This window comes from Echinops telfairi, unplaced genomic scaffold (genome assembly GCF_000313985.2).
Source record: "Echinops telfairi isolate 266 unplaced genomic scaffold, ASM31398v2 ScPeMD7_655;HRSCAF=1070, whole genome shotgun sequence".
Taxonomy (NCBI): Eukaryota; Metazoa; Chordata; class Mammalia; order Afrosoricida; family Tenrecidae; genus Echinops; species Echinops telfairi.
The window spans coordinates 4,299,440-4,323,351 of NW_022104553.1; the positions used below are offsets into that span (position 1 = coordinate 4,299,440).

The 23,912-nt window shown below is 38.9% G+C and overlaps 1 protein-coding gene across 1 annotated transcript in view; it reads right to left on the minus strand.

Annotated features, from left to right (window-relative positions):
* The window catches only part of WDR64 (WD repeat domain 64), a 253,246-nt gene that overhangs the window by 168,771 nt on the left and 60,563 nt on the right, over positions 1-23,912 (minus strand). Inside the window, exons 6-8 of the mRNA XM_030886170.1 lie at positions 17,741-17,851; positions 11,767-11,981; positions 1,639-1,773 (exon numbers count right to left, since the gene is read on the minus strand). Of these exons, the coding sequence (XP_030742030.1) occupies positions 1,639-1,773; positions 11,767-11,981; positions 17,741-17,851 (461 nt within the window). The remainder of the gene's footprint in view (positions 1-1,638; positions 1,774-11,766; positions 11,982-17,740; positions 17,852-23,912) is intronic.

Here is a 23,912-nt window from a genome sequence, read left to right on the forward strand (position 1 = left end):
ATACATAATGGGTTATTATGAATGGGTATTCCAGAATAACTCATTGTGCTTATGTAGAACTTGAACAAGAGAACACGGAGTGGTTTAAAATCTAGAAAGATGTTCTTTGGCATTGTATCCTCTCACCATATTTTTTTCAATCTGTATGCTGAACAAATGATCAGAAAAACTGGATAATATACATCAGAAGGGCTGCAAGGCTTATTCACAATCTGTGATATGCAGATGTCACAACTTTCTTGATGAAAGTGAAGAGGACATGAGGTACTTGCTGATGAAGGTCAAGGACCTTAAGTATGGATTGAAACTCCATGTAAAGAAGACCCAAATCCTCACGACCTAGACTAATAGGTAACATCAGGATAAATGCATGAAAGATTAAAATTGTCAAGGATTTTGTTTTGTTTGGAGGCACAAGCAACGCTCATGGAAGCAACAGTCAAAAGACAAAAGGCACACAGTATTAGGCAAATCTGCTGCACAGGTTCCCTTTAGTGTGTTGTAAAGCAAGGTTACTTTGAAGGCTAAGGTGCACCTGATCCAAGCCACAGCATTTTCAATAGTCTCATATGCATGTGCAAGTTGGACATTAAATAAGGAAGACCAAAGAAAAATAGGTGCATTTGAATTGCGGTCTGGCGAAGAATATTGAAAGAAAAAAGAAAAAGAAAAAGAAAATATCATGGGCTGCTGAAAGGACAAACTTATCTCTCTTGGTAGAAGTATGGCCAGAGTGCGCTGAGATTTCATTTTACGTACTTGGACATGTTATCGAGAGAGACTAGTCCTTGAAGAAGGCTACCATGCTTGGTAAAGGAGAGGGGTAGTGAAAAAGAGGAAGGCCCTCAAGGAGAGGGGTGGACCCAGTGGCTGAACAATGGGCTCAAGCATAGGACATTGTGAGGATGGCACAGACCAGGCAGTGTTTTTTCTTTTGTGCATAGGGTCACTATGAGTTGGAACCAACTCAACGGCACCTACAACAATAAATGGAATAGTTATTAACACCTGATTTTCCTAAAACCTAGTTTGAAAAAACACTCTCAGGCTGCCATGGGCTGAAACATCTCAAAGTCACAGAATGCTCATGATGTATATGTGGCAGTTACATAATCTCCTGTCAACTTGTGAAGGGGTGGAGTCCAGCCTGTCACTCAGGTCATAGCACTGAGGCCTCTGTGTGGGCATGGCCTTCTCCTGAGGATGCTGGGAACTCCTGTCTTCCTCTCTAGAGGCAAGACACACAATCTCTCTGTTTCATCTTCCTGCTGACAAGATACATGGAGCCACTCTGACCCCAGCCAGAGCCCTAGAGCTGGAGGAGCCATGTGCAGACTCACGCCAGCACTTAGAAGCTTCCACTGCCACTGGATCCACAAGACTTTCCACCACAGGCCTGTGATCTTCTTGCATTCAGCATCATTACATGTGTTGCGTGAGCCTGAAGAATTTATAAACTGGTATCGGACATATGGGCTAATATTGGGCTTACATATTTGATCTGGATTGGGCCGGAATGTTTTTTAATATACAATTACTCTTTGAAAAACTCTCTCTTACACATATATAAATGTCTCTGGATTTGTTTCTCTAGCTAACCCAGACTAACACAGTGCATAAGTAAATTTTTGTACTTACAAATTATCCTCAAGTCTCTTCAAGGAATCCAAAACTAATGAATGAATAGTATCTAAGGAGCAGGATCCAAAGCAACTTAGAGCTGGAATATATCTGATTTTCATAACCCAGTCGTTATGTAACTTTCTTTTAATACTGAGAATTAAAAACAAAGAAAAAGGTTTTGTTAGTTACACTCAAACATCATGCTGAATTTCTAGTGGATGTTTCATTTTGACTTTTAATTAAAAGTAACTCTGAACTGTAGTAAAGCCTGGATGTGTAAGTCTTACATATCACATTTTAGCTGTTTTACAAAATTTTCATTAAATGGCGGATATTTAAAAGGAAAAACAACTTAAAAATTTCCACTACAGATTCAGAATTAAAGGAATAATCTATAAAGATCCCATTCCAATATTAGCCCCCTTTTAAAACCCATTACCATTGAGTCAATTTCAACTCATGGTGTCCGCATGTATGTTAATATTGTTTTCAATAGCTGTGGTCTTTCAGAAGCAGATTTAGTAGAGCTCTATACCTTCCTTCTGTAGCACCACTAAGTGGATTTGAATCAGTAAAGGTATCACTTAGCAGCCAAATACAAAACAAATCATTCCTACCATCCAGGGACTATTAGCCTTACTTTAATGAAAAATTTCTGAATTACTCAAATGGATGGTTCTACTTCTTACTATTTTATACCTTATGCCTCAATTTATTCAAATATTTTTAAATGGAGAACTGGAAAATTTATAATCTCAGATTATTGGTGGTGAGGCTAAAGAAGCCTTCAATTATTCGCCAGAGAATTGCCCATTCATTCACAGGACATTTGAATTAGAGGGTTAGATTTAGAAGGCTCCACCCTTCTGTTTCAAAATTCATTTCTGAATCTTAAGTATCCCTTTTCATGATATTATTTTTACTTGTGTATAGTGGCACATTTGTATTCTTCTTAACCAATATTTATTGAGTACCTGTTCTAAGGTGTCAGGAAGAAAAGATGAAGTTAAAAATCCCAAGACCTAAGGAGCTTAGACTCCAGTTGAGAAACAGACTTGCGTACAATTCACTGCAGGGAAATTCTACAATATGTAACTAATGGAGTGAAAAAGGATTTTGGGGTTTGCTTTTTGCTGTGCAAGATTGCACTTATTGTGTGGCTCTGGAATCTGGCCATGTCTTTCTTTAATTGGTATAATGTTTTCCATATTGCCCCACCCATTCAGCACTAGTTTGGTGTCAACTTCTGGATAACTTTCATAATGGCTTCCCTTTCGCCTTGATACATGTCATTCTGACAAGTATGAGAAAGCCTTAATTCTATTTTCCTAGGAACTCTTTGAAGGCCTATGGTATCGGCGAAGGAAATCTAGAAGTTCCTGGTCTAGCTGCTCTTGCATAGAGTATCCCCTATGTTCAAAATTCCTCCCACTGCCAAGTTCCCGCCAGCAACAAATGAACTGCCATGTCTGTACACAGATAACCCTTCCTTCTGTTTCTGTAACCACTTCTGGGCTCCTGGTCCAAGACCTTTATAATCTGTTCTCACTCCTTACTCAGGACCCAGATCTTTAGAACGTGAGTTTGGCTGGGTTGCTGCTAAAATCCTCTTTCAACCACTCCGAGAGTGCTGCCTGGTCATTCCCGTGCCAGAAAATTGCTGTAAGAGTGTATATCTTCACCTCAAAGAATTTAAATAATTTACATAATTGTAAATAATCATCTATAAGAACTAATGTAAATTAACACAAATCTTTACTACCAGATTCCTCAAACACCTCAAATCTCATTACACACACACACACACACACACACACACACAATGTAAATGAAGTAAAAGAGAACTTTTGATCATTTCTACATAGTGGTACACATCTCAGTAAGAAGATTAAGGCCTCAGTATTTATCCTTAGAGCATTTGAGAGTGTATTATAATTAGAATGAAATTCTTGATGTTATACAGAGCAACATACCAATATTAGGCAAGTCCAATATTTTAGTGAGATTAAAAAATATCTACTGTGTAAAGAGAAAAAAGGAAATCAGAGCTCAAATTGTGAACACCCAGTTTTGGGCCACTGCAGAAACAGCACCGTACATTGGACACTGGTGTAAAGTATATATACCTTCCTGGAGAACATTGTCCCAATTCTGCAAGGTATTGCCACCTGGCGGGGCGGGGGAGGTTCTGACTGTGTCTTTAGAAGACTATTCCATTGTACCATCAAGCCAACTGCCTCAGGATGATTGGGAACATGGTAAGACCAGTGAATTCCATGAAGATGGGTCCATTCCCACACCATGTTTGTTGTGAAATGAGTCCCTTAATCCAAGGCAATGCTAGGTGAATCATTTGCAGGCATCCTGCAAGTCTACAGGCAATAGTTTTGGGAGAAGCTCGGTATGAATGAAAGGCAAATCTGTATCTAGAGTAAGTGTTTATTCCATTAAGGTCCAAGCACTTCCCTTTCCATTATAGGAGTGGTCTGATGTAATCAACCTAACACCAATATGCTGGTTAATCTCCCTGAGAAATGATCCCAAATAGAGGACCCAGGGTTGATCTCTGTTGTTGATAGATCGGTGGACACACAGTGGTTTCAGTATCCAAGTCTGCCTTGGTGGTGGAAATCCATGTTGCTGAACCCACGCATAGCCTCAATCCCTGCCACCATAGTTATGGGTCCATTGCTTCTATTGAACATGTCATCCTATCCACTTGATGGTTAAAATTTTCCTCTGCAGAATTAACCCTGTGGTGAGCATTCACATGGCACATAATTATCTTCACTATTTTGCCTCATTCAGAAAGGTCTCTACATGTACCTCTTCCCCACACCTCCTTGTCAGCAATTTTCCAATCATCCAGGCAAACCATTGGCCGCAGCCTGTCTCACCATGTACTTCCAATTGATGACCAAGTGTATCACTTGAAGTCCTGTCCATAGAGAGGATTTCCCTTCACCACTACCATCCAGAGAGGTCCCAGAAAGGGACTGTTGCTGCTGTCCACTTTTGAGTGGACATGTCATACAGAACAATCTGTAGAATAAGTAGGCGTTTTCTCCTTTGTCAGTCAACTGACCATAAGGAACTCCATGAGGCCCTAGGTGCAGGCTGGGAGAAGGAAGACCGGACATTTGGGTCACCTTTTCATGTACTTCCTTGTAACTTCAGGTCTTGCTCAAGCACAGCTGGTCTATACCACTTCCATGTAATGAGGGAGGGCTGCCGTGCATATCCAATTTTATAACTCGGTGAGAAAACGGCACAGGGGCCACATCTGTTCTCCTCTAGCTACACCCGGAAGAAGAAGAATCTAACTCCATACCAAGACCCAAGCCAAAAGCAGAGGTCAATCATGCATCCAGCCTCATTCCTTTGTTTACCTTATGTTGACACTGTTCCTCCCATGCTCTGTCTTGTCCCATAATCTGTTGCAATGGCCACACAGAACTCAGACAACAGTCATGATGATGGGGGTTCATTAAAGAAGTTAGCAGTTTACCAAAAGCCAGGACCAGAAAGAATTAAGGATACAGTCCCTGGTCCACAGGATTGTGTCTTCTCAGCTGACAGATTGCATGTTTCTGTGGTTCTTAGCCTCTTTCTTACTCACATGGTCTCTTTGTTTGGGACCTGTGCCTTACAGTATTACCGTCTCTGGTCTCAGTGTTGCAGCTTCTGGCGCCACTGCCAATTTATGCAGGTATTTTGCACACGCACCCACTAGTGACTGGTCTTTCTTGATGTTCCAAGGATTCTCTCTTGTCCAGCTTCTGAGATGGCTCTCATATCCAGAGGATGGCAAAACTGACCAACCCCTGAGTGATAGTCCTCTACACATTATTTGCACGGTCCCTCGCAATCATTTGGTGGGAGTTAGAGAGAAATGGATAGAAAAGGCATTTTAAACAATTCCATTTCACCACAGTCAAACAATAACCACTCTATGTGAAGCAGCTCATACAGCATGGTGACTTTTTGGCTCACGGTGAGACATTCAGCCTCTCCTAAGGCCCAACAACAGACCAAGAGCAGATTCTCAGAAAGGGAGTAGTTATCTGCAGAGTATGGCAAGGATTTGTTCCAAAATCTCACGGGCCTGTGTTATGATTCGTCATTAGGAGTTTGCCAAAGACTCCCAACTGCATCTCTATCAGCCACTGACACGTCAAGCACCGTTGGATTAGGAAGATCAAAAGGTCCATGTGGTAGACCAACTTGCACAGCAGTCTGAACCTCTTGCTTTGGGCCCCAGTGAAAACTAGTTGCTTTTTGAGTTACTTGATAAATAGGACATTGTAATATAACCAAATGAAGGATATGCTGCCTCCCGAATCCGAAGATGCCCATGAGGTGTTATACCTCCTTTTTCCTTGTGGAAAGGAGCAATAGCAATAACATCCTTCACTCTAGTAGGAATATCACAACATGTCCCACACTATTGAACTTATAAAAATTTAACTGAAGTGTCAGGTATCTGACTTTTTTCCATATTCATTTCCCACCTTGTAGCATAGTGGCTACATTTTGGGCTAACCATCACAAAGTCAGCAGTTCAAGATCACTAGCCATTTCTCAGGAGAAAGACGGGCTTTCTACTGTAAAAAACCACAGTCTCAGAAACTTACAAGGGCAGTTCTTCTCTGTGCTACAGGGTCGCAATAAGTGGGAATTTACTCAATGACAGTGAGTTTGGTTTTGTTTTTGGAGCACTCAGGTGTTTGACCAGTAAGTCTGGAGTCATTGATACCGTGTTTCCCTGAAAGTAAGACATCCCCCGAAAATAAGACCTACTCACAGTTTTGCCTCTCGCTGAAATATAAGGCATCCCCTCGAAAATAAGACCTCCCTGAAAATAAGCCCCCCTGAAGCTACCGTAACTCTGGACTCTGGACCATAGCGGCGAGTGCTGCTGCGCAGCTCACTGTTGGCCGCAGTGCAGCCAGAGCAGACAGGAAGTGCGAGGTCTCTTTTAATAAAACAATAAACAAGAAGTGTACCATATTCTTCTTCATGGAAAAATAAGACATCCCCTGAAAATAAGACCTAGCACATCTTTGGGAGCAAAAATTAATATAAGACACTGTCTTATTTTCGGGGAAACAGGGTACTACCTTCTTACTAGGTCCAATCAATATACTGTCATTAAGGTAATGGACCAGCATGGAAAGGAAAGGAAAGCAAGGTCCCTGTCAACTAAATGTTGACACAGTAATACAGATCTGATATAACTCTGAGGTAGGATGGAGAGAGTGTATTGTTGTACTTGCCCATTTAATGACCCTTTGAAAGTGGTATAGCAACAAAGACATTGGCCAGATAAATAGTTGCACACCAGGTACCAGGAGAAGTGTTAGTTTCCTCAAGCAATGAAACCACAACCACAATAGCAGCTGTAGTTGGAGTCACAGCTGGTTTAATTTATGATAATACATTGCAATTGTCCAAGATTCTCATTAAACTCAGCTATTTGACACAAGCCAAATAGGAAAATCAAATGAAGATATACTGGTGTTAAGAAGAAACTGCAAAGTCAACCCAATAGAAGAGATCCAGATTTGTGCCCACCCAAAGAAAGGTAGCCTACAGGAATGCAAAAAGTATTGAACAATATCATTAATATCACAGGTAAGTGAAATTTTGTGATGATCATTAAACAACAGTAACAGTAATAGCTAGATTTAGAAGAGGGCTTAACAGGGGAGATATTTTTAATATCCAATGAATCTTTGATGAAAGCCGAGAATACTAGAAAGATGTTTACTTGTGTTTTATTGATGATGACAAGGTATTCAATTTTGTGCATCCTAAAAAATGTTGGGAAGAATGGAAACTCCAGAACACTTCATTGTGCTCATGTGGAAACTGAACTTGGGCCAAGAAGCAGTCTTTCAAACAAAACTAAAGCTTAAAATCAGAAAGATTGTGCATCAGGGTTGTATCCTTTCACCACACTTATTCAATTTGTATGATGAGAAAATAATCCGAGAAGCTGGACAATATGAAGAATGTGGCATCAGGATTGGAAGGAAGCTTATTAATAACCTGAGATATGCAGATGATACAACCTTGCTTGCTGTCACGGAAGAGAAACTGAAGCACTTGCTGATGAAAATCAAGATCTGTGGTGAATGGACAAAGGATTGTAGTTGTCAGAAAATTTTAATTCAATTGCATCTACAATTAATATTCTCATGAAGCAGCAGTCAAGAAAGCAAATGATGGATTGCATCAGAGAAATCTGCTGCACAAGATCCCTTTATCACGTCGAAGAGTAAAGGTGTCACTTTTAGGATGAAAGTGCACTTGATCCAAGTCATAGTAGTTTCAGTTGCCTCATGTGCATCTGATAGATGACAAGGAATAATGAAACTGAAAAGGAATGAATACATGCAAACTGTAGTGTTGGCCAAAATATTGAAAGTGCCCTGGACTGCCAGAGAATAAACAAATCGGTCTTGGAAGAAGCACAGCCAGAATGCTCATTAGAAGGAAAGGTGGGAAGATTTTGCCCTACATAGTTTGGACATGTTATCAGGAGAACCCCAAGGGGCAGTGACAAACAGAAAGCCCCTCCACAAGATGAACTGACATGGGGGCCACAACAATGCACTGAAACATAGCAACAACCACAAGGATGTGCAGGATGGAGAAGTGTTTATTTTTGTTGTACACAGGGCTGCTGTGAGTTGGAATAGATTCAAGGGCATCTAACAACAACAATGTGTGGGAACCATAACTCCTATATCCCTCAAAACCTAGATTATGGCACTAATCTCTGCAATTGCAGGAATGCAGTATTTCTCTCAGATTTCTAGCTAGGGGTAGTTCTAATGACATTCACTTGACTTTTCCTACCATAATAGGCCTTATTTCACAAGCCAGGGACCCAATTTGGAGGTTCTGCATTTGCTGAGTTTATCTATTCCAATGATGAATCCTAAAACTGTGAAAATAGCGATGGGATGCATTGGTGGACCCATTGTGAGATGAAGCTGAGTCAAGACACCATGAATATTTTGACCCTGCTCTGACTGATGGGCCTTCAAATAATTTCTGAGCTCCTGAGATTAGTGTCAATTCAGATCCAGTGCCTAAGGATCCATGAAACATCTGGTTATTTCTATTTCACCAATGATCACTCTTTGGGGGTGATCTAAAGGAACTTAGATCCCTTTTAAGGTGGGAGAGACTAAGAGTATAAATTTTTGGTGATGTAATTATGTCCTTCCTCAAGTGGTGTCGGGTTTGTTAATCAATTCAAGTCTGGAAACTTAGAGACTATGACTCTCTATTCTGACAATTTTTAAAAATCATTTTATTGGGGCTCATACAACTATTCTGACAATGTAAATTAGGTTGCTGTTCATCTGACATGACCTAGAATTCTTCCACTTGAACAGATCAAGTAACTATTTAGTAGATTTCCTATCTATTTAACTCCCAGGGAGTGCTGAAGTCCATACGTGCCATGTATCCATAGATGTCAGACTATCGTGATTACTACTCTGACTCTACAGAAGTATGACAACCATACCTACCATGTCCCCAACAACTGAGTGCAGTCACTTGGCCCCTACCATCAAAGGCCCAATCAGCCCCATTGTAGTTAAGTGTTTTCATTCAATTAGGGCAGTTCCCACTGCCAATTCTGATTTACATAAAATAAAATCCCAGCTGTCTTCAGAGATGCTGGGGTTCCCTTCACAAATTTGTTCCTTGTTGTGGTGGTAAAAGTTGTGGATGTTCAAAATATGGGTCTTCCGGTCTATTCTGATAAATCCACTCTAATATGACAATTTTCCTAAGCCTTTAGAAACCTGATTTTCCAGTATACCAAGGTCTGGTACTTCAGCATGACCAATTGTAGGCTATCATGTAATCTATGCTTCAATAAAACCAAGCAAATAAACATTACCGATCATTTCTAAACCTCTTGAGCGAAAACAATGAATGGAGACACTGTCCTTGTTGGGCCCATGTCAATAAACTCAAACGGATCCAACCTCAGGTTCCTTGGCTCATTATTCCACAGCCTTAGGAACCATCCCCACACATATTCTCCAGGTTTCTTTGAGTCCAGTGTTCCTCTTCCTAGGTCACCATTTGGTCTAGAAACACTAATGGGTGGGGAGGGAGTTTCCTCGGAAAAACAGAAATTTCCTCTGAGACATTTGCCTTAATTGGTGCTCCAGACAATGTCCCAGGTGTCATGTCAGCATGTACAGTTGGGTTAATCTCCTCAAATGTGGATGAATGACACAATTGTTTTACCAATAATAGGTTTGCAGGCAAGGGGGCAGTCAGGCATCTCTTCAGGTGGAAGTGGTGATGTTTGTTGAAGGATTAAGTAGAGTTTAGTGACCCAATGTCCCCATCTTATTTACCATCTGTTCAGTTGGCCCCACCCAAAGTTTTAGAACTCCATTTCTTCCCAGTCAGTGCCTGAACTTTCACATCAGACATCATTTGATTTTCGGAATTCAGCTGACATTGTAACTCATTCACTCTTACAGTTAGACCCTGGGTTTTCATTTTTGGTAATATCAGCCCTGTTACTAAAAGAAATAAAATTTTCTTCCAAGACACAAGTAGAAACTTTGAGGGTTTTTTTACAGTGCTTGAGCTGGTACTCCAAACACCTGAGTTCATCTTTTTCCCTTTACCACTTTGTCTATTGCAACTAGTACATCCAACCAGCTTCCCTATACTTATCCTGACAAAACTGCAGAAAAAAATCAAACATATGATCATCCAGAGCCTTGCTTCTTACAAAATACATCATATGTTGGTGGTGATACTTTGTGAATTATCATCGCCAGTTTACACATGGATTAACAGCACTCTCTTTACTAGTTCAGGTAGAGCGAATGGAGGTAGAGTTATCAGTGACCATACAACCAATCATCTTTGAGAAACAATTCCGAAAATGCAAGCAAGCTTTTCCATAGCATTCATTTATATTGAATCAGGCTACAACCCTGATAAAATTGTATTTCACTTGAATGATCAGGGCTGTGATCTGAATAAGGGTGTAGCATACTGTAATAATCTTCTTACAACTGATGGTTCATACGGAAGTGATTACATTGTGTTAGATCACATTACATGGAATGTTTGTGTCTTAACTACAAAACCACTGAGAATATTGGCCCAGCCAAGTTGACACAAAATCTATCATTTCCTAGTGCAACTGTAATAGGAAATTTATTAAGACATGTAATGTGTGTTCCCATATTATTTTCCTTAAATATTGATCCAAGTCACACTTCCATCAACAATGAATTATAACTTTCTTATCAGAACACCATCAATTTTTATTTTCTCCTATTTTTATGGATGAAAACATATTTCACTTTAACTTACTTTCATTACTGTTATTTTCGTTAGGTACCACCTAGTAGGTTCCAATCTAAAGCAACCCAATGCACACAGAATGAAACAATGCCTGGTCTTGTGCTATCCCCACAGTGGTTCCTGTGCCTGAGCCCATTACTGAAGCCAGTGTGGCCTAGAGGAAGAAGATACTGCGATGGAAATATCTGTTTTTCTGCTAATAAAAGTAATACACTCTTATTTGTTAAAACTTCAAAGATAGAGTGATTATAAAGAGAATGTAGAAAACCAATCTCAGCTGCCTAATCTCCAGATATTTCTTTTTAGTATTTTTGTCTGATGAGCATTTTGAAATGTTTATTGACCATTTGTGTTGTGTGCGCATATATGTGAATCATCTACTTATGGTCTTTGCCTTTTGTTCTCTAGATGAATTGTTATTTGGACTACAACACCTATTGAAGTATATTAACCCATTGTCTGTTATATTTGTTATAAAATGTTATCTTAATTTGTTACTTAAAAAATATTATAATTTCATTTGCTCCCATTAAGGGTCTCAGAAACCCTATGTAACTCTTCCACTCTGTCCTATGGGGTCATTATGAGTTGGAATCAACAACAGTAGGGTCTTGGTTTGATGTGCAAACATTTTTAACATCTATATATATATTAAACTTTTCTTTGAATTCTGTGTACACTTCTTTTGCATGGGGATTATTTTAAAATACTTACATTCTAGTAAATAGTCACATACCCCATACTATTAAAATAACTGAAGGACATATATGATGTGCTTACCTTTTAAAATTCTTTGAATCTAAGACCTGATTTTGAAACTTTTTTTTGGATTTTGCCTGCTTTAGTCCAAAGTCATCACTATTTACTGTGAATCTAGTCACAAAGCCACCATCATCTCCCAAGAGGATGTCATCTCGGCAGACCTGGTCTGGCAACGGCACAACGCAAACACAGAGGAGGCAGTGATCCATGGGCTTTATAACGAAATAGTTCTCCTGGAAAGAGAAAAATATTTTCATTGAGTTGTTACTTTGTTTAGTAAATACTGTCCCTATCATTTGAACTCAAATGTGCACTGAAGGTAGTAGCAAAAAACAAGGTTGTAGGAATTTTTAAAATACCAATTGAAAAATTTCAACAATCTAATGAAGCACCAAAAGCACTCACTCATCTATAGCAAGAAAGCTGGAAGATGCTACCTGGTCAACACTGGAAAGGATCCACGTTGGTGCCCATTCCAAAGGTAAGTGACCCAACAGAATGTGGAAATTATTTAACATCATTAATATCACACTCAAGTAAAATTCTGCTAAAAATAATTCAAAAATAACTACAGCAGAATGTTGACAGATGGTTTTCAGAAATTCAAGACAGATATAGAAATGGATGTAGACTAAGGGATATAACTGCTCATATAAGTTGAAGCTTGGCTCAAACAAGAGAATGCCAAAGTGATATATACTTGTGTTTTATTGACTATGCAAAGGTATTGAATTAGGTGAACCATAATAACCTATGGATCATATTGAGAAGAATAGGAATTCCAGAACAGTGCATTGAGCTAATGTGGAGCCTATCCCTGAAACAAGAAGCAGTCCTTTGAACAGTATAAGGAAATACCCTGTAGTTTTAAAATCAGGGTAGGTGTGCTTTAGCATTGTATCCTTTCCCCATGCTTGCTTAGTCTGTTTGCCCAGCAAGTTATCTGAGAAGCTGTACTATATGAATAAGAATGAGACATCAGGATTGGAAAGAGGTACATTAGCAACCTGCGATATGCAGATGACCTAAGTTTGCTTGTTGATAGCAAAGAGAACTTGAAGCCCTTGTCAATGATTATCAAACACTACCACCTTCAGTCCGGATAGCAAAATCAATGTAAAGAAAACAAAAATCCTCACAATTAAACCAACAGACAACAGCATGATAAACAGAACAAAGATCTAATTTGTCAGAGATTTCATTTTGGGGGGCCCACAATCAATGTTCCCAAAGGCAATGACTTATTGCACTGGTCAGATTTGCTGCACAAGAACTCCTCAAAGTGTTGAAGAGCAAGGACCTTACTTTGAAGACTAGGGTGTACCTCGCCAAAGTCATGATACTTTCAATTGCCTCACAATGACCAAGGAAGACTGGATTGGAGAAAGGCTCATGAATAACCTGTGGTATGCTTGCTTGCTGGAAGTCAAGCACTTGGACTTGAAGCACTTGCTGATAAAAATCATACTGCAGATCACAGAATGGATTACAATCCTGTGTAAACCCAAATCCTCACAAATAGACCAATAGGCAATATCATGGAGAGTCAAGAAAATAATGACATTGTCAAGTCTTCATTTTACTTGAATCAAGGGTCAAGAAAGTAGTAGTCAAGAAATCAACAGCATAATGCATTAGACAGATCTGCTGAATAAGACCTTTTTAAAGTGCTTAAGAGCAAGGATGTCATTTTGAGGACTAAGTTGTGCCTGACCCAAACCATGGTCTTTTCAATCACATCATATGCAAGTGAAAGTTGGAGAATGAATAGGAATATTGGAGAAGAATTGATGTATTTGAATAATGTTGTTGGCAAAAACCCCACAAAACAACAACACCCACAAACCTGAAAACATTTGTTAGAAGAACAAAGAACTCTTGTGTTATAAGAAATACAGTCAGAATATTCCATAAAGGTAAGGAGAGTGAAACTTCACCTCAAATACTTTGGACATATCAGGAGGGGCCATTCCTGATGTAGGAGTTTTCAAAAAAGAGGAAAATGCTCCACAAGATGGATTAGTTGGTGGCTGCAACAAGGGACTGAAACGACAATTTTAAGGATGTACATGATTGTGCAGTGTTTTGTACTCTTACACACATGGCCCCTATGTATTGGAACTGACTTGGTGCCACTTAGCAAAAGCACACTGTATCTCAGTGGCATTTAAACATCGATATGTAAAGGGGTTCATTTGAACTCATGCAGAAGTCTCTCAGAAGATAGCTCTGGACACCTGCTCCCAAAAGGGCACACCTCTGAGCACCTGATGAAGTCAAGTTCTACTCGACACACACGGGGTTCCCATATGATGAAATCAACTTAATACAAATAATAACCAAAACCTATCTCAAAGTAGGCATATAGCTTTTAGTATGTGCGTAATATAAAAGAAGACAAAAACTTAAAAAACAGTAGTGCTAGAAATTTGAATAAAGAAAAGTAATGGGGAAATCATACAAAATAAGGAATGCATAAAGGCCATGGGTTTAGTGCATGAAAGTTGAATGAGTGTTTATTTTTTATGAACTACCAACAGAGGGAAAAATATATATCATAAGTTCTGTGATTTGCAGAAGATGTATTTAAGGATAAACAAGAAGGTAGCTCAGACAAGAGAAAGTATTTACCAGGTCGTCATAAAGAAGAAATTGAAACACTGTGAACAATGTCCTCAAAAGAAGCCTTAAAGTAAATTCAGGAATTGTGGCATTGGAGGAAGGCAGTGATGAAGATTGCTTAAAGGCAAAAAGCAACCAAACTCTGTTGAGTTGATTGTACCTCACAGTGACCTTATAAGACAGGTTCAACTGCCTCTGTGGGTTTCCAAGACTATAACTCTTTATGGTAATGGATAGCCTCGACTTTCTCCCGTAGAGCAGCTGGCAGGTTTGAAATTGATGACCAACTGGTTCGCAGCCCAATGCATAATCACTGCATCTTCGAGACTCCTGCTAGAAGGCAAGGTACCTCCATAAGAGAACACCGAGGGATATGATGAACTCATGCTCGGGAGGTTGGTGAATACTAATCAGAAGTGTATATAGTAATGAGAAGAAGCAAAATCAAGATATGACCTGCATTTTTGGCATTTCCTGATCTATTGAGTAGATTGTGATCCAGTTACCTAATACAGTGGAAGAGAAACCATTTGGGGAGAAGGGAATGATTGAAGTTAAAAAAGAAGTCAGTTTTAGATATGTTGAACAAAACAAATTTCTTGACTTTGTGCTGATACCATTCTAAATACTTTCCTTTACTGACTGTTTAATACACTACCGTTCAAATTTTAATAAAAAATGAAATAATGGGACATGTGCTTGAGAAAATAACTAGAGTTATGCACAGATGCGGTTTTAGATTCTACAGTCAGAAAAGGCCACAATGAAGAGGTGATCTTTCCTTTAGACTCTGAATTAGGTGAGTGAGATGGGAAAGAGGCTGAGAAGGAAGGATCTAGGAGAAGAGGTTAATGCCAAAAAATAGAGAGGGAAGGCTATGGCGTCATGTTCCACTGGGAGGCAGAAAAGGTGGGGTCACATATAAGGATCTTTCATTTTCAGGGGAAGAAAGGAGAGGAAGAAGGAAGAAAGAAAGATAGTAGATAAGGCTATTCACACCCCATAACTACAGTCCGAGAGGATTTACTGGAAGCTTAATCCATGGGGGAGGGGAGACCCTGCAAATGGATTTTGGGCTTCCATAGCCTTCTGGCAAACCAGGTGTGCACCATTTAAATTCTGATGACATTCCCTCCTTCGGATTTGGACTATAGATTTTACAATCCTTGGATCACACGGGATAGTGTGCTTCTTCCATGTACTTAGTTGATGCTTCAGTTAGATGGTTGCCTGTTTTAAGGCGAGTCTTTAAGACCCCAGATGCTATTTTTTTAAATCATTTTATTGGGGGATCATACAACTATTATCACAATCCATATGTACATCAGTCATGTAAAGCACATTTGTACATTCATTGCCCTCATCATTCTCAAAACATTTGCTCTCCAACTAAGCCCCTGGCATCAGCTCCTTACTTTTCCCCCTCCTTCCCCGTCCCCCCCCCACCCCACCCCCCGCCTATGAACCCTTGATAATTTATAAATTATTATTTTGTCATGTCTTACACTGTCTGACGTCTCCCTTCACCCACTTTTCTGTTGTCTCTCCCCCCAGGGAGGAGGTTATATGTAGATCCCTGAAATCGGTTCACCCTTTCCAACACACCCTCCTGGTATCGCCACTCTCACCATCGCTTCAGGCCCAGATGCTATTCTTTCTGACAGCTGGGGACCCTCTAGTTTCTTATCTACACTTGGCTATAGTACCCATGTCTTCTCTTAAGTAATTTGTTCATGAGGGTGAGCATCAAGCAGGGCCATGCCATAAGAACGAAAAAACCTTGTTAGCAGACACAAATCATTGTAAAGTTGATTATGGCAGTTGTAGTTAGATTAAAATGTAATATCTTATCATTTGATATCCCTTTGGACCCATTTTATAGTTGTTTCAGTTTTTTAAAAATGTGTAGTGGATTAAACCTCCGGCAAATTCTCTCTGTTTTTTGACCAGGGATATCAGTAGCCCTGCTATCATGCAGGGTGCATTGGAGAGTGGATTTAACACCTTATTATTTTGTCTCCCATTTGACCTATTTAAAATATGCTCTCCTTTTTAATATTTTTCATTTCTTTTTGATTGAGGTTTTTCCCTGTTTTACTTTGTTGCTGTTAATTTTCTGTTGTTTTGTTTTCATATGTTTTTCTGCATATAAAATCCATGATACGTCAATCTATAGAGACAGCAACTGGATTCATGGTCTCTTGAAGCATGGCAGGGGAGATTGAGAGGTAATAATAATGAGTATAAGAAAGAAGAAAATTTTCTAAAATTGATTGTGGTGATGAATATGTAACTTTTATTAATAAGATTGAATTGTATGATATGTGAGTTATATGCCAATAAAAGTGTTTTTTAAAATACAGAAGTGTGTTTCTAGTTAAATTTACATATAGAAGAATTAGAACTTAACTGAACACAAGTGTATTGAACAATTTTCTCAGGAAAATAGAAACAAAGCCATTTGCAGAGAGAGAGGGCCCGAGAAGGGAGATGAAGATTTGGAATACTCCAGAGGACTCAGAAAGCAGCCTGACAAGGACAGAAAATGGGCAGAAAGCACTGAGAACTTAGTGGTGTTTACAGTGTGTGGGACCTGATGCCACATTGTGTTGTTTTGTGTGTTTCCCTAACACTGATTGACTGTGGTGAATAACAGAAGGAGTATAGCCTCTACATAGGACTAGAGTTTGGAAATACGGAGAGTTAAGAGAATGGGGGGTGAAGATAACCTCATCTGAGCTATTCCACAAAGGATGGTGCATGAGAGAAAACGTAACGAGTGATGGTTGGAAGATGTGGTTTCACGGAACTGGAAGTTCCTGTGGAACTGAAAAGCAAGCGTGAAAGAGAGCTGGAAGGAAGATTACAGTCATTAGAGTTTAAGGCTTTAGACGTTCATAAAGACTTGGACTATGCAAGTCATGAAAGGAATCCACACTAGTACCCACCCCTTTTAAGCAGAATTAAGCAGTTGATTTGAAGATTCTTTTTTGAGGAAATAAAAGTGGGCTGGAGAGAAGGCTTTGAACCTGATCCCATGAACATTTCAGATACATATTATATGGAATCAGAGAAGGGTATAAAAGGGAGAAAGAATTGGCCTCTTTCCTTAAAAAAAAGAAAGAAAGAAAGAAAGCTATTAATACACCATGCACTAAATTGAAAAGGTCTTCATTTTCAATTAGATGTGTACAACATCAGTGCTGAACTTGATCTGATTTGAACTTAGTTGGTAAATTAAGGTTCACTAAGTTAAATCTTTTAATTTTATATATGAAAAGGTGATGTGCAAATTAAAAAGTGAATTGCTCAAATCCTACCGGTTTTTGAAAGTATTTCATTTCTTTGAATATTTCTCTTGGCACAGTACCTGACTGTTCCCTTGAGCTTTATAATCCCAGACAATAATGGTCCTTTCTGTAGTGGCAACAATCCGCTTCAATTGGAAGAGGTAATCACATCCTGTAATCCAGGAAGTGTCCTAATAAAAAAAGCAGAGAATGAGTATATAGGGGTGGTGATGAGTCATGTCTATCCTTCTATCACATGATGCTGCTAGTTATTACAGTTATTTACCTGTTTAAAAACCCATTTGCTCCTTTCTTCACAGAGAAATCTCACAGTTTTCCTTCTGATGTCTTGAGGAAAGTTTGGCTTCTTTTCCCCTTTCATTCTTGCCCTGAGTTTCTCAGTACCTTCAAATGGTCCATGGTACCATTCCCCAGAAAACCATAACAGCTGGCAAATCAGCCTTTTTTGTGCATCATTCGCTCATGTAAGTTCACTTCTTCACATACCCCCAGAGACACAAGATCTAGGACAATGATGAAGGTAGTTCTCTGCCTTGTTCGTATGCCTATCATTTTTATCTGGAAAGGAGCTTAGTGATTCTCTAGTTTATGGTTAAGTGGAGGCCAAAGAGTTGGTCTTGTCATTTGCTCAAAGTCACTAGCTGGCTGAGGCAGTCTACATCCTCAACAAAACACTACTCAGTAAGAGGAATAGCTTTCATTTACTACGTTTCTGTTGTGACAGAAACTGCAAAATGTGATCCAAGCATCTCCTTGAATCTTCTTTACAGGATCTACTGTAAACCTCAGAAATTGTAACGGGACTTGTTTGTTTCCAGTTTAAGAAACAGGTTCACTCAATACCCACCCTCATGAAAAGATTACTGAAGATGTGGGTGCTACAGTAAAGTGTGATGAAGAAATGAGGTCTTAAAGGCTTTTTTTTTTCTTTCAAACAAGCAGCCATCTAAGTGAGGCATCATCTAAGTCCACATGGAGGAAACACACCTACCAGTGAGAGCCAAGGGTTTTTTGTTTTTAAAATTTTTTAAATCATTTTATTAGGGGCTCATACAACTCTTATCACATTCCATACACACATCAATTGTGTAAAGCGCATTTGTACATTCATTGCCCTCATCATTCTCAAAACATTTGCTCTCCACTGAAGCCCCTGACATCAGGTCCTCATTTTTCCGCTCCCTTCCAGCTCCCCCCCTCCCTCACGAACCCTTGATAATTTATAAATTGGTATTTTGTCATATCTTGCCCTGTCCGACGTCTCCCTTCACCCACTTTTCGGTTGTCCATCCCCCAGGGAGGAGGTCACATATAGTTCCTTGTAATCGGTTCCCACTTTCCAACCCACTCTGAACCAAGGGTTTTGAATAAATATTGAAATCCAAATCTAAGGAAGGAATGGTATCAGAGTTTAAATTATGAACACTTGGGTTTGCAGAAGACTACGAATGACATTGAAATCCCAAAATCCATTTGCAGGGTCTACATATGGAGTAAGCCTCTGGGAAATCCCCTCTGACCATAGACCAGGGATGTGAACAGTCTTGCCATGAGACAGAGAGCAAGTGTAAAGTTGACTATGGCAGACGTAGTTAGGTTAAAATGGAATGCCTTATTGTTTGAGCTCCCTTTTAGCTCATTTTTAAAATGTTTCATTTTTTAAAATGTATCTCTTAAATCCATTTTTTCAAAATATTTACATTTAGTCTAATCCTAAAAATATCTAGCAAAATTACAAATCTAATATGGTTTAATCATTAAATGTTTTAAACACAATAAACAGAAAAATACATAGTTGATACATATCAGCAAGTTAACAACATTACTAAAAGAAATAGACTATCAAAGATTTTTAATTTATCAATATAATAATTTCTATTTGTATGGCATTAAGGTTAAATTGTTTTTAATATTTTCTTTTCCACTGAGGTTTTCCTCTGCTTTGTTTTGCCATGTATTGTGCCATTTTGTTTTGTGTTTTGTATCACTTTTTGTATATGAAATCTAGGATACATAAATCTATAATCACAGCAATTAGATTAATAACTATCTGGGTGCAAGGCAGGGGAAATTGAAGGAAGATGAAGAGCTAACAACAATGAGTATGAGAGTTAAGAAAATGTCCTGATATTAATTTTGGTGATGGTTGTAAACTCTTCTTAATACGATTGAACTATTAAATGTCTTGATTTTTAATCACATGTCACTAAGACTATTGAAAAAAGAAAGAAAAAAAGACAGAAATAGAGGCTCAGAAGCTTACTGAGAAACTAGCAAACCTCTGCCAGGGAGCGTCATACTCACCTTTGGATATCAATGAATTCAGTTCATGTAAAGAGAGTGATGACGTTAAACATTGGTCTATCTTTACAAGTCACAGTGGGGTACTGAAAGCATGGCATCATAGCTCCAGGGCATCTTCCTCAAGCTTACTTTACCAATGATCAATACAGATTCCATAACTTTCAAAATGGCACTAGACGTTTTTATGCTGTTTTCACATTTAAAATCAAATGCTTTCCAATTATTTCTAATCATTTGTTCTCACAATGTGAGTTTTGACTGTGTCTTTTTTACACTTCTCAATAGTAGGTGCTGCACAATCGTCGGTGGTAAGTAAAATGTAGGAGACGTTTGTAAATGGAAGTCACCATGGAATAACCAGTTTCCACGCAGTTCTCTGCAGTCAGTGTAACTCTGAAATTTAGACTTGGGTATCTTTGCTGTTGCTCAGAGCTTAGTTTTGATCCTAGTTAATAAACATTTAAATGTAGAATCTACAAAAACATCTTACCTTTGGAGCTGATTCTGCACTGAGATTTCCATTAGACATGGAGGTGATTAGATGCTGCCTAGTTGGTTCCAACTCTTAACACTCTGATGTCTAACAGAATAAACCAGCTCAGTCCTCAGCTAGCCTCATAATCATTGCTAATTTTGAGCCAATTTTTGCAGTCACAACGTCAGTCCATCTAATTCAAGGTCTTTCTCTTTTTGCTCACCCCTGCTTTAGTAAGTATATCTTCTCCAAGCACTGACCCCTCCTGGTAATACATTAAAAGTGAGTGAGTGAATTATGCTGTATTCCTATCTAAAGGAAGTTTTTCTTCCATCACAGAATTGGTCATTCTTAAAAAAAATTTTTTTAACTGCTTCAGTTTAATGGAAGTGAGACGTGAATGAGGGCCCAGGCTCATGGGGCTCACAAGAAACCCACCAGCAGTTGGCAGGGAAGCCAGCAGAAAGGGGCCCCTATTTGACCTTCTTGGAGGCAGGTTGTTGGTGTGGCCACACTTCATGTTGCAGTTACCTGAACACAGGTGAAGATGAGTGTATACTTGCAGTAGATCATCTTGTTGCACTTGTACTTCTAGATTAGCTGGTGCAGGGAAGACTGGGTGATGTCACTACACAGATGGAGCATCAGGCACAGGATGAATTCTCTCTGGATGTTGTAGTATGAGAGAGAGTGTGGCCATCTCCTAGCTGTTTACTAGAAACCTCAGGCACCACTGTGAAGGGTTTACGGGGTGCGATGCTTTCCTTGCATTTCCTGCATTTTAGTTTGAAGTTCTTGGTGGTGTCATAGGGCTCCACAGTGAGAAGAAAGTTCTTGCCCATTTGAGTCCTTCCCAAAGATCTGCAACTCTACAGCTGCTTCGAGGCTGCCTTGCTGAAGAGGAGAACTGGTCTTTATTTTGATGGCTTATTGCATATGCCAAACTCAGCACCAATTTTTCCGTCTCACTCACTGTGCAGCTTTCACATGCACATGGAGCAATTGAAAATACTATGGTTTGGGTCAGACATATTCAAGGAGCCGACTTGGTTTTTAAAAACTTTTAAAGAAGTCTTTCGCAGCAGATTTGTCAATGCAATATAGCATTTGACTTCTTGGCTGGTGCTTGGTGGGCACTGATTGTGGATCAAAGGAAATACCCTACAACTTCCATTGTTTTTCTCTATCATGGCATTGCTGGTTGGGACAGTTGTAAAAAGTTACTATTTTTTTGTTTGTTTTGTTTTTAATACTCAAGTTTAATCCTAATTGAAATTTTTTATATTTACTAGTAAGTGCCTTCAGTTCACTTCCTTTGTGTCAATTGCATGTCATTGGTTATTGTTGAGTCTGCTTCCAATCCTGATGCTGGTTCTTCTTCCTATGGTCCAGCATCTCCAATTATTTACTCAGCATATTTATTATAGAAGTATGGCGAAATGATACAATCCTGACACACTTTTCTGATTTTAAGCCATGCAATATATATGTTGAATACATAATAATATATAAGAACACATATATAAGAATATATATATATATATATACATATACCTTTTCTGTTCAAATTACTGCCTCTTGGTAAAGGTTCTGCATGAGCATAATGAGGTTCAAGAATTCCTTTTTTTTTTAAATGTTATCTATAATTTCTTATAGTTCACATAATGGATCATAGTCAATATAAGACAATATAAACACATCTGGTATTCTCTGCTTTCAGCCAAGATTCCACATGACAACAATGATATGTCTCCTTCCATCTCTCTTCTGAATTCCTAGCAGTTGTCTGTTGATGTACTGAAACCATTTTTTAATACTCTTAAGCAAAATGTTACTTGTATATCAAAAATACTGTTTGGTCATTTTGAAATTGAATCACCTTTGTTTGGCATGCATGCAAATATGGGTCTGTTCTAGTCAGCTGGCTATGTATTTACAGGATTGCCTTTGTTTGTTGAAACATCTCAATTGGTATTTCATCAACTCCTGGAACCTTGCTTTTCACCAGTGGGAGAAAGATAAGGTTGTTTTCTCTCATGAGGATGTACAGCATTATCAATTCTATATAGGGTTCTTATGAGTCATAAATGACGCAATGGCAGTGAATTGGGTTCTTTTTTCACTAATGCTTTCAGCGCAGCGAGGACATTTTCTTCCTGTAGCATCAGTGCTGGATCATATACTACACCTCCTAAAATGGTTGGCTTTTGACCGATTTTTTGAGTTCATTAACTATGTATATCCCATCTTCTTTTGATACTTCTAGCACCATTAAGTATTTTGTCCATATAATTCTTCCATACTGACCTTTTCCTTTAGTTTTTTGACCTTGAAAAATGCTGAATGTGCTTTTCAATTTTGGTTTTCTAACTCTACCTTTCTTCTAAAAAATTTTTATTGGCATGTAATTCACATCTCATACAATTCAATAGTTCAATCATGTTAACAAGAGTTGTACAATCAATTTTAGATATTTTCTTCTTTCTTGTACTCATTGTAACTAGCAATCATTTCCCCACAACCTCCCCGGCCATACTCTCACAAGAATCCATTAATGCAGTCACTGTCTCTATAGCTTTTCCTATACTGGATTTCATATACAGAAAAACATACAAAACCAACAACAATAGAAATACCAACCTAAAACAGAGAAAAACCTCAATCTAAAAAGAAAGCAGAAAATATTAAGAACTAGAGAAAAATTTAAATGTTTTAAAGGGGAAATCCTATGATAAAGTGTTATTTATTTATTTGCCTAATTGTAACAGCAGTAGTCTACTTTCCACTGCACTCTGCATGACTGCAAGGCTATACACATTCCTGGTGTATGGTCCGAAGGGATAACCTGATGTTTAACCCATATGTGGAACCCGCAAATAGATTCTGGGCTACCACTGTCATCCAGAGCCTTCTGCAAACATAGTGTTAAAAATGTAAGGTCTGATACTGTTTCTGCCTTCATATTTGGATTTTATTCTTTACAATCCTTGGATCACACAGGCTGGTGTGCTTCTTCCATGTGGATTTAATCGACACCTCACTTAAATGGCTGTTTGTTTGAATACAAAACTTTAAGACCCAAGTTGAAACTCTTTCTGACAGCCAGGCACCATGTTACCATCTAGTCCAGCAGTTCTCAACCTGTGGGTCCCGACCCTTTGGGGGTCGAACAACCCTTTCACAGGCATCACCCGATTCATAACAGTAGCAAAATGACAGTGATGGAGTAGCAACAAAAATAACTTAATAGTTGGGGCTCACCTCAACCTGAGGTTGCGGCATTAGGAAGGTTGAGAACCACTGATCTAGTCTCTTATCCACACTTTGCTGTAGCACCCATATCTTTAGTGATCTCTTCATGAGGGTGAGCATCAAGCAGGGCCATGTCATAAGAACTAGACATTCTTATAGCAGGGCTAGAATTAAAAGTGAGCCCCAACTCCATTCATATA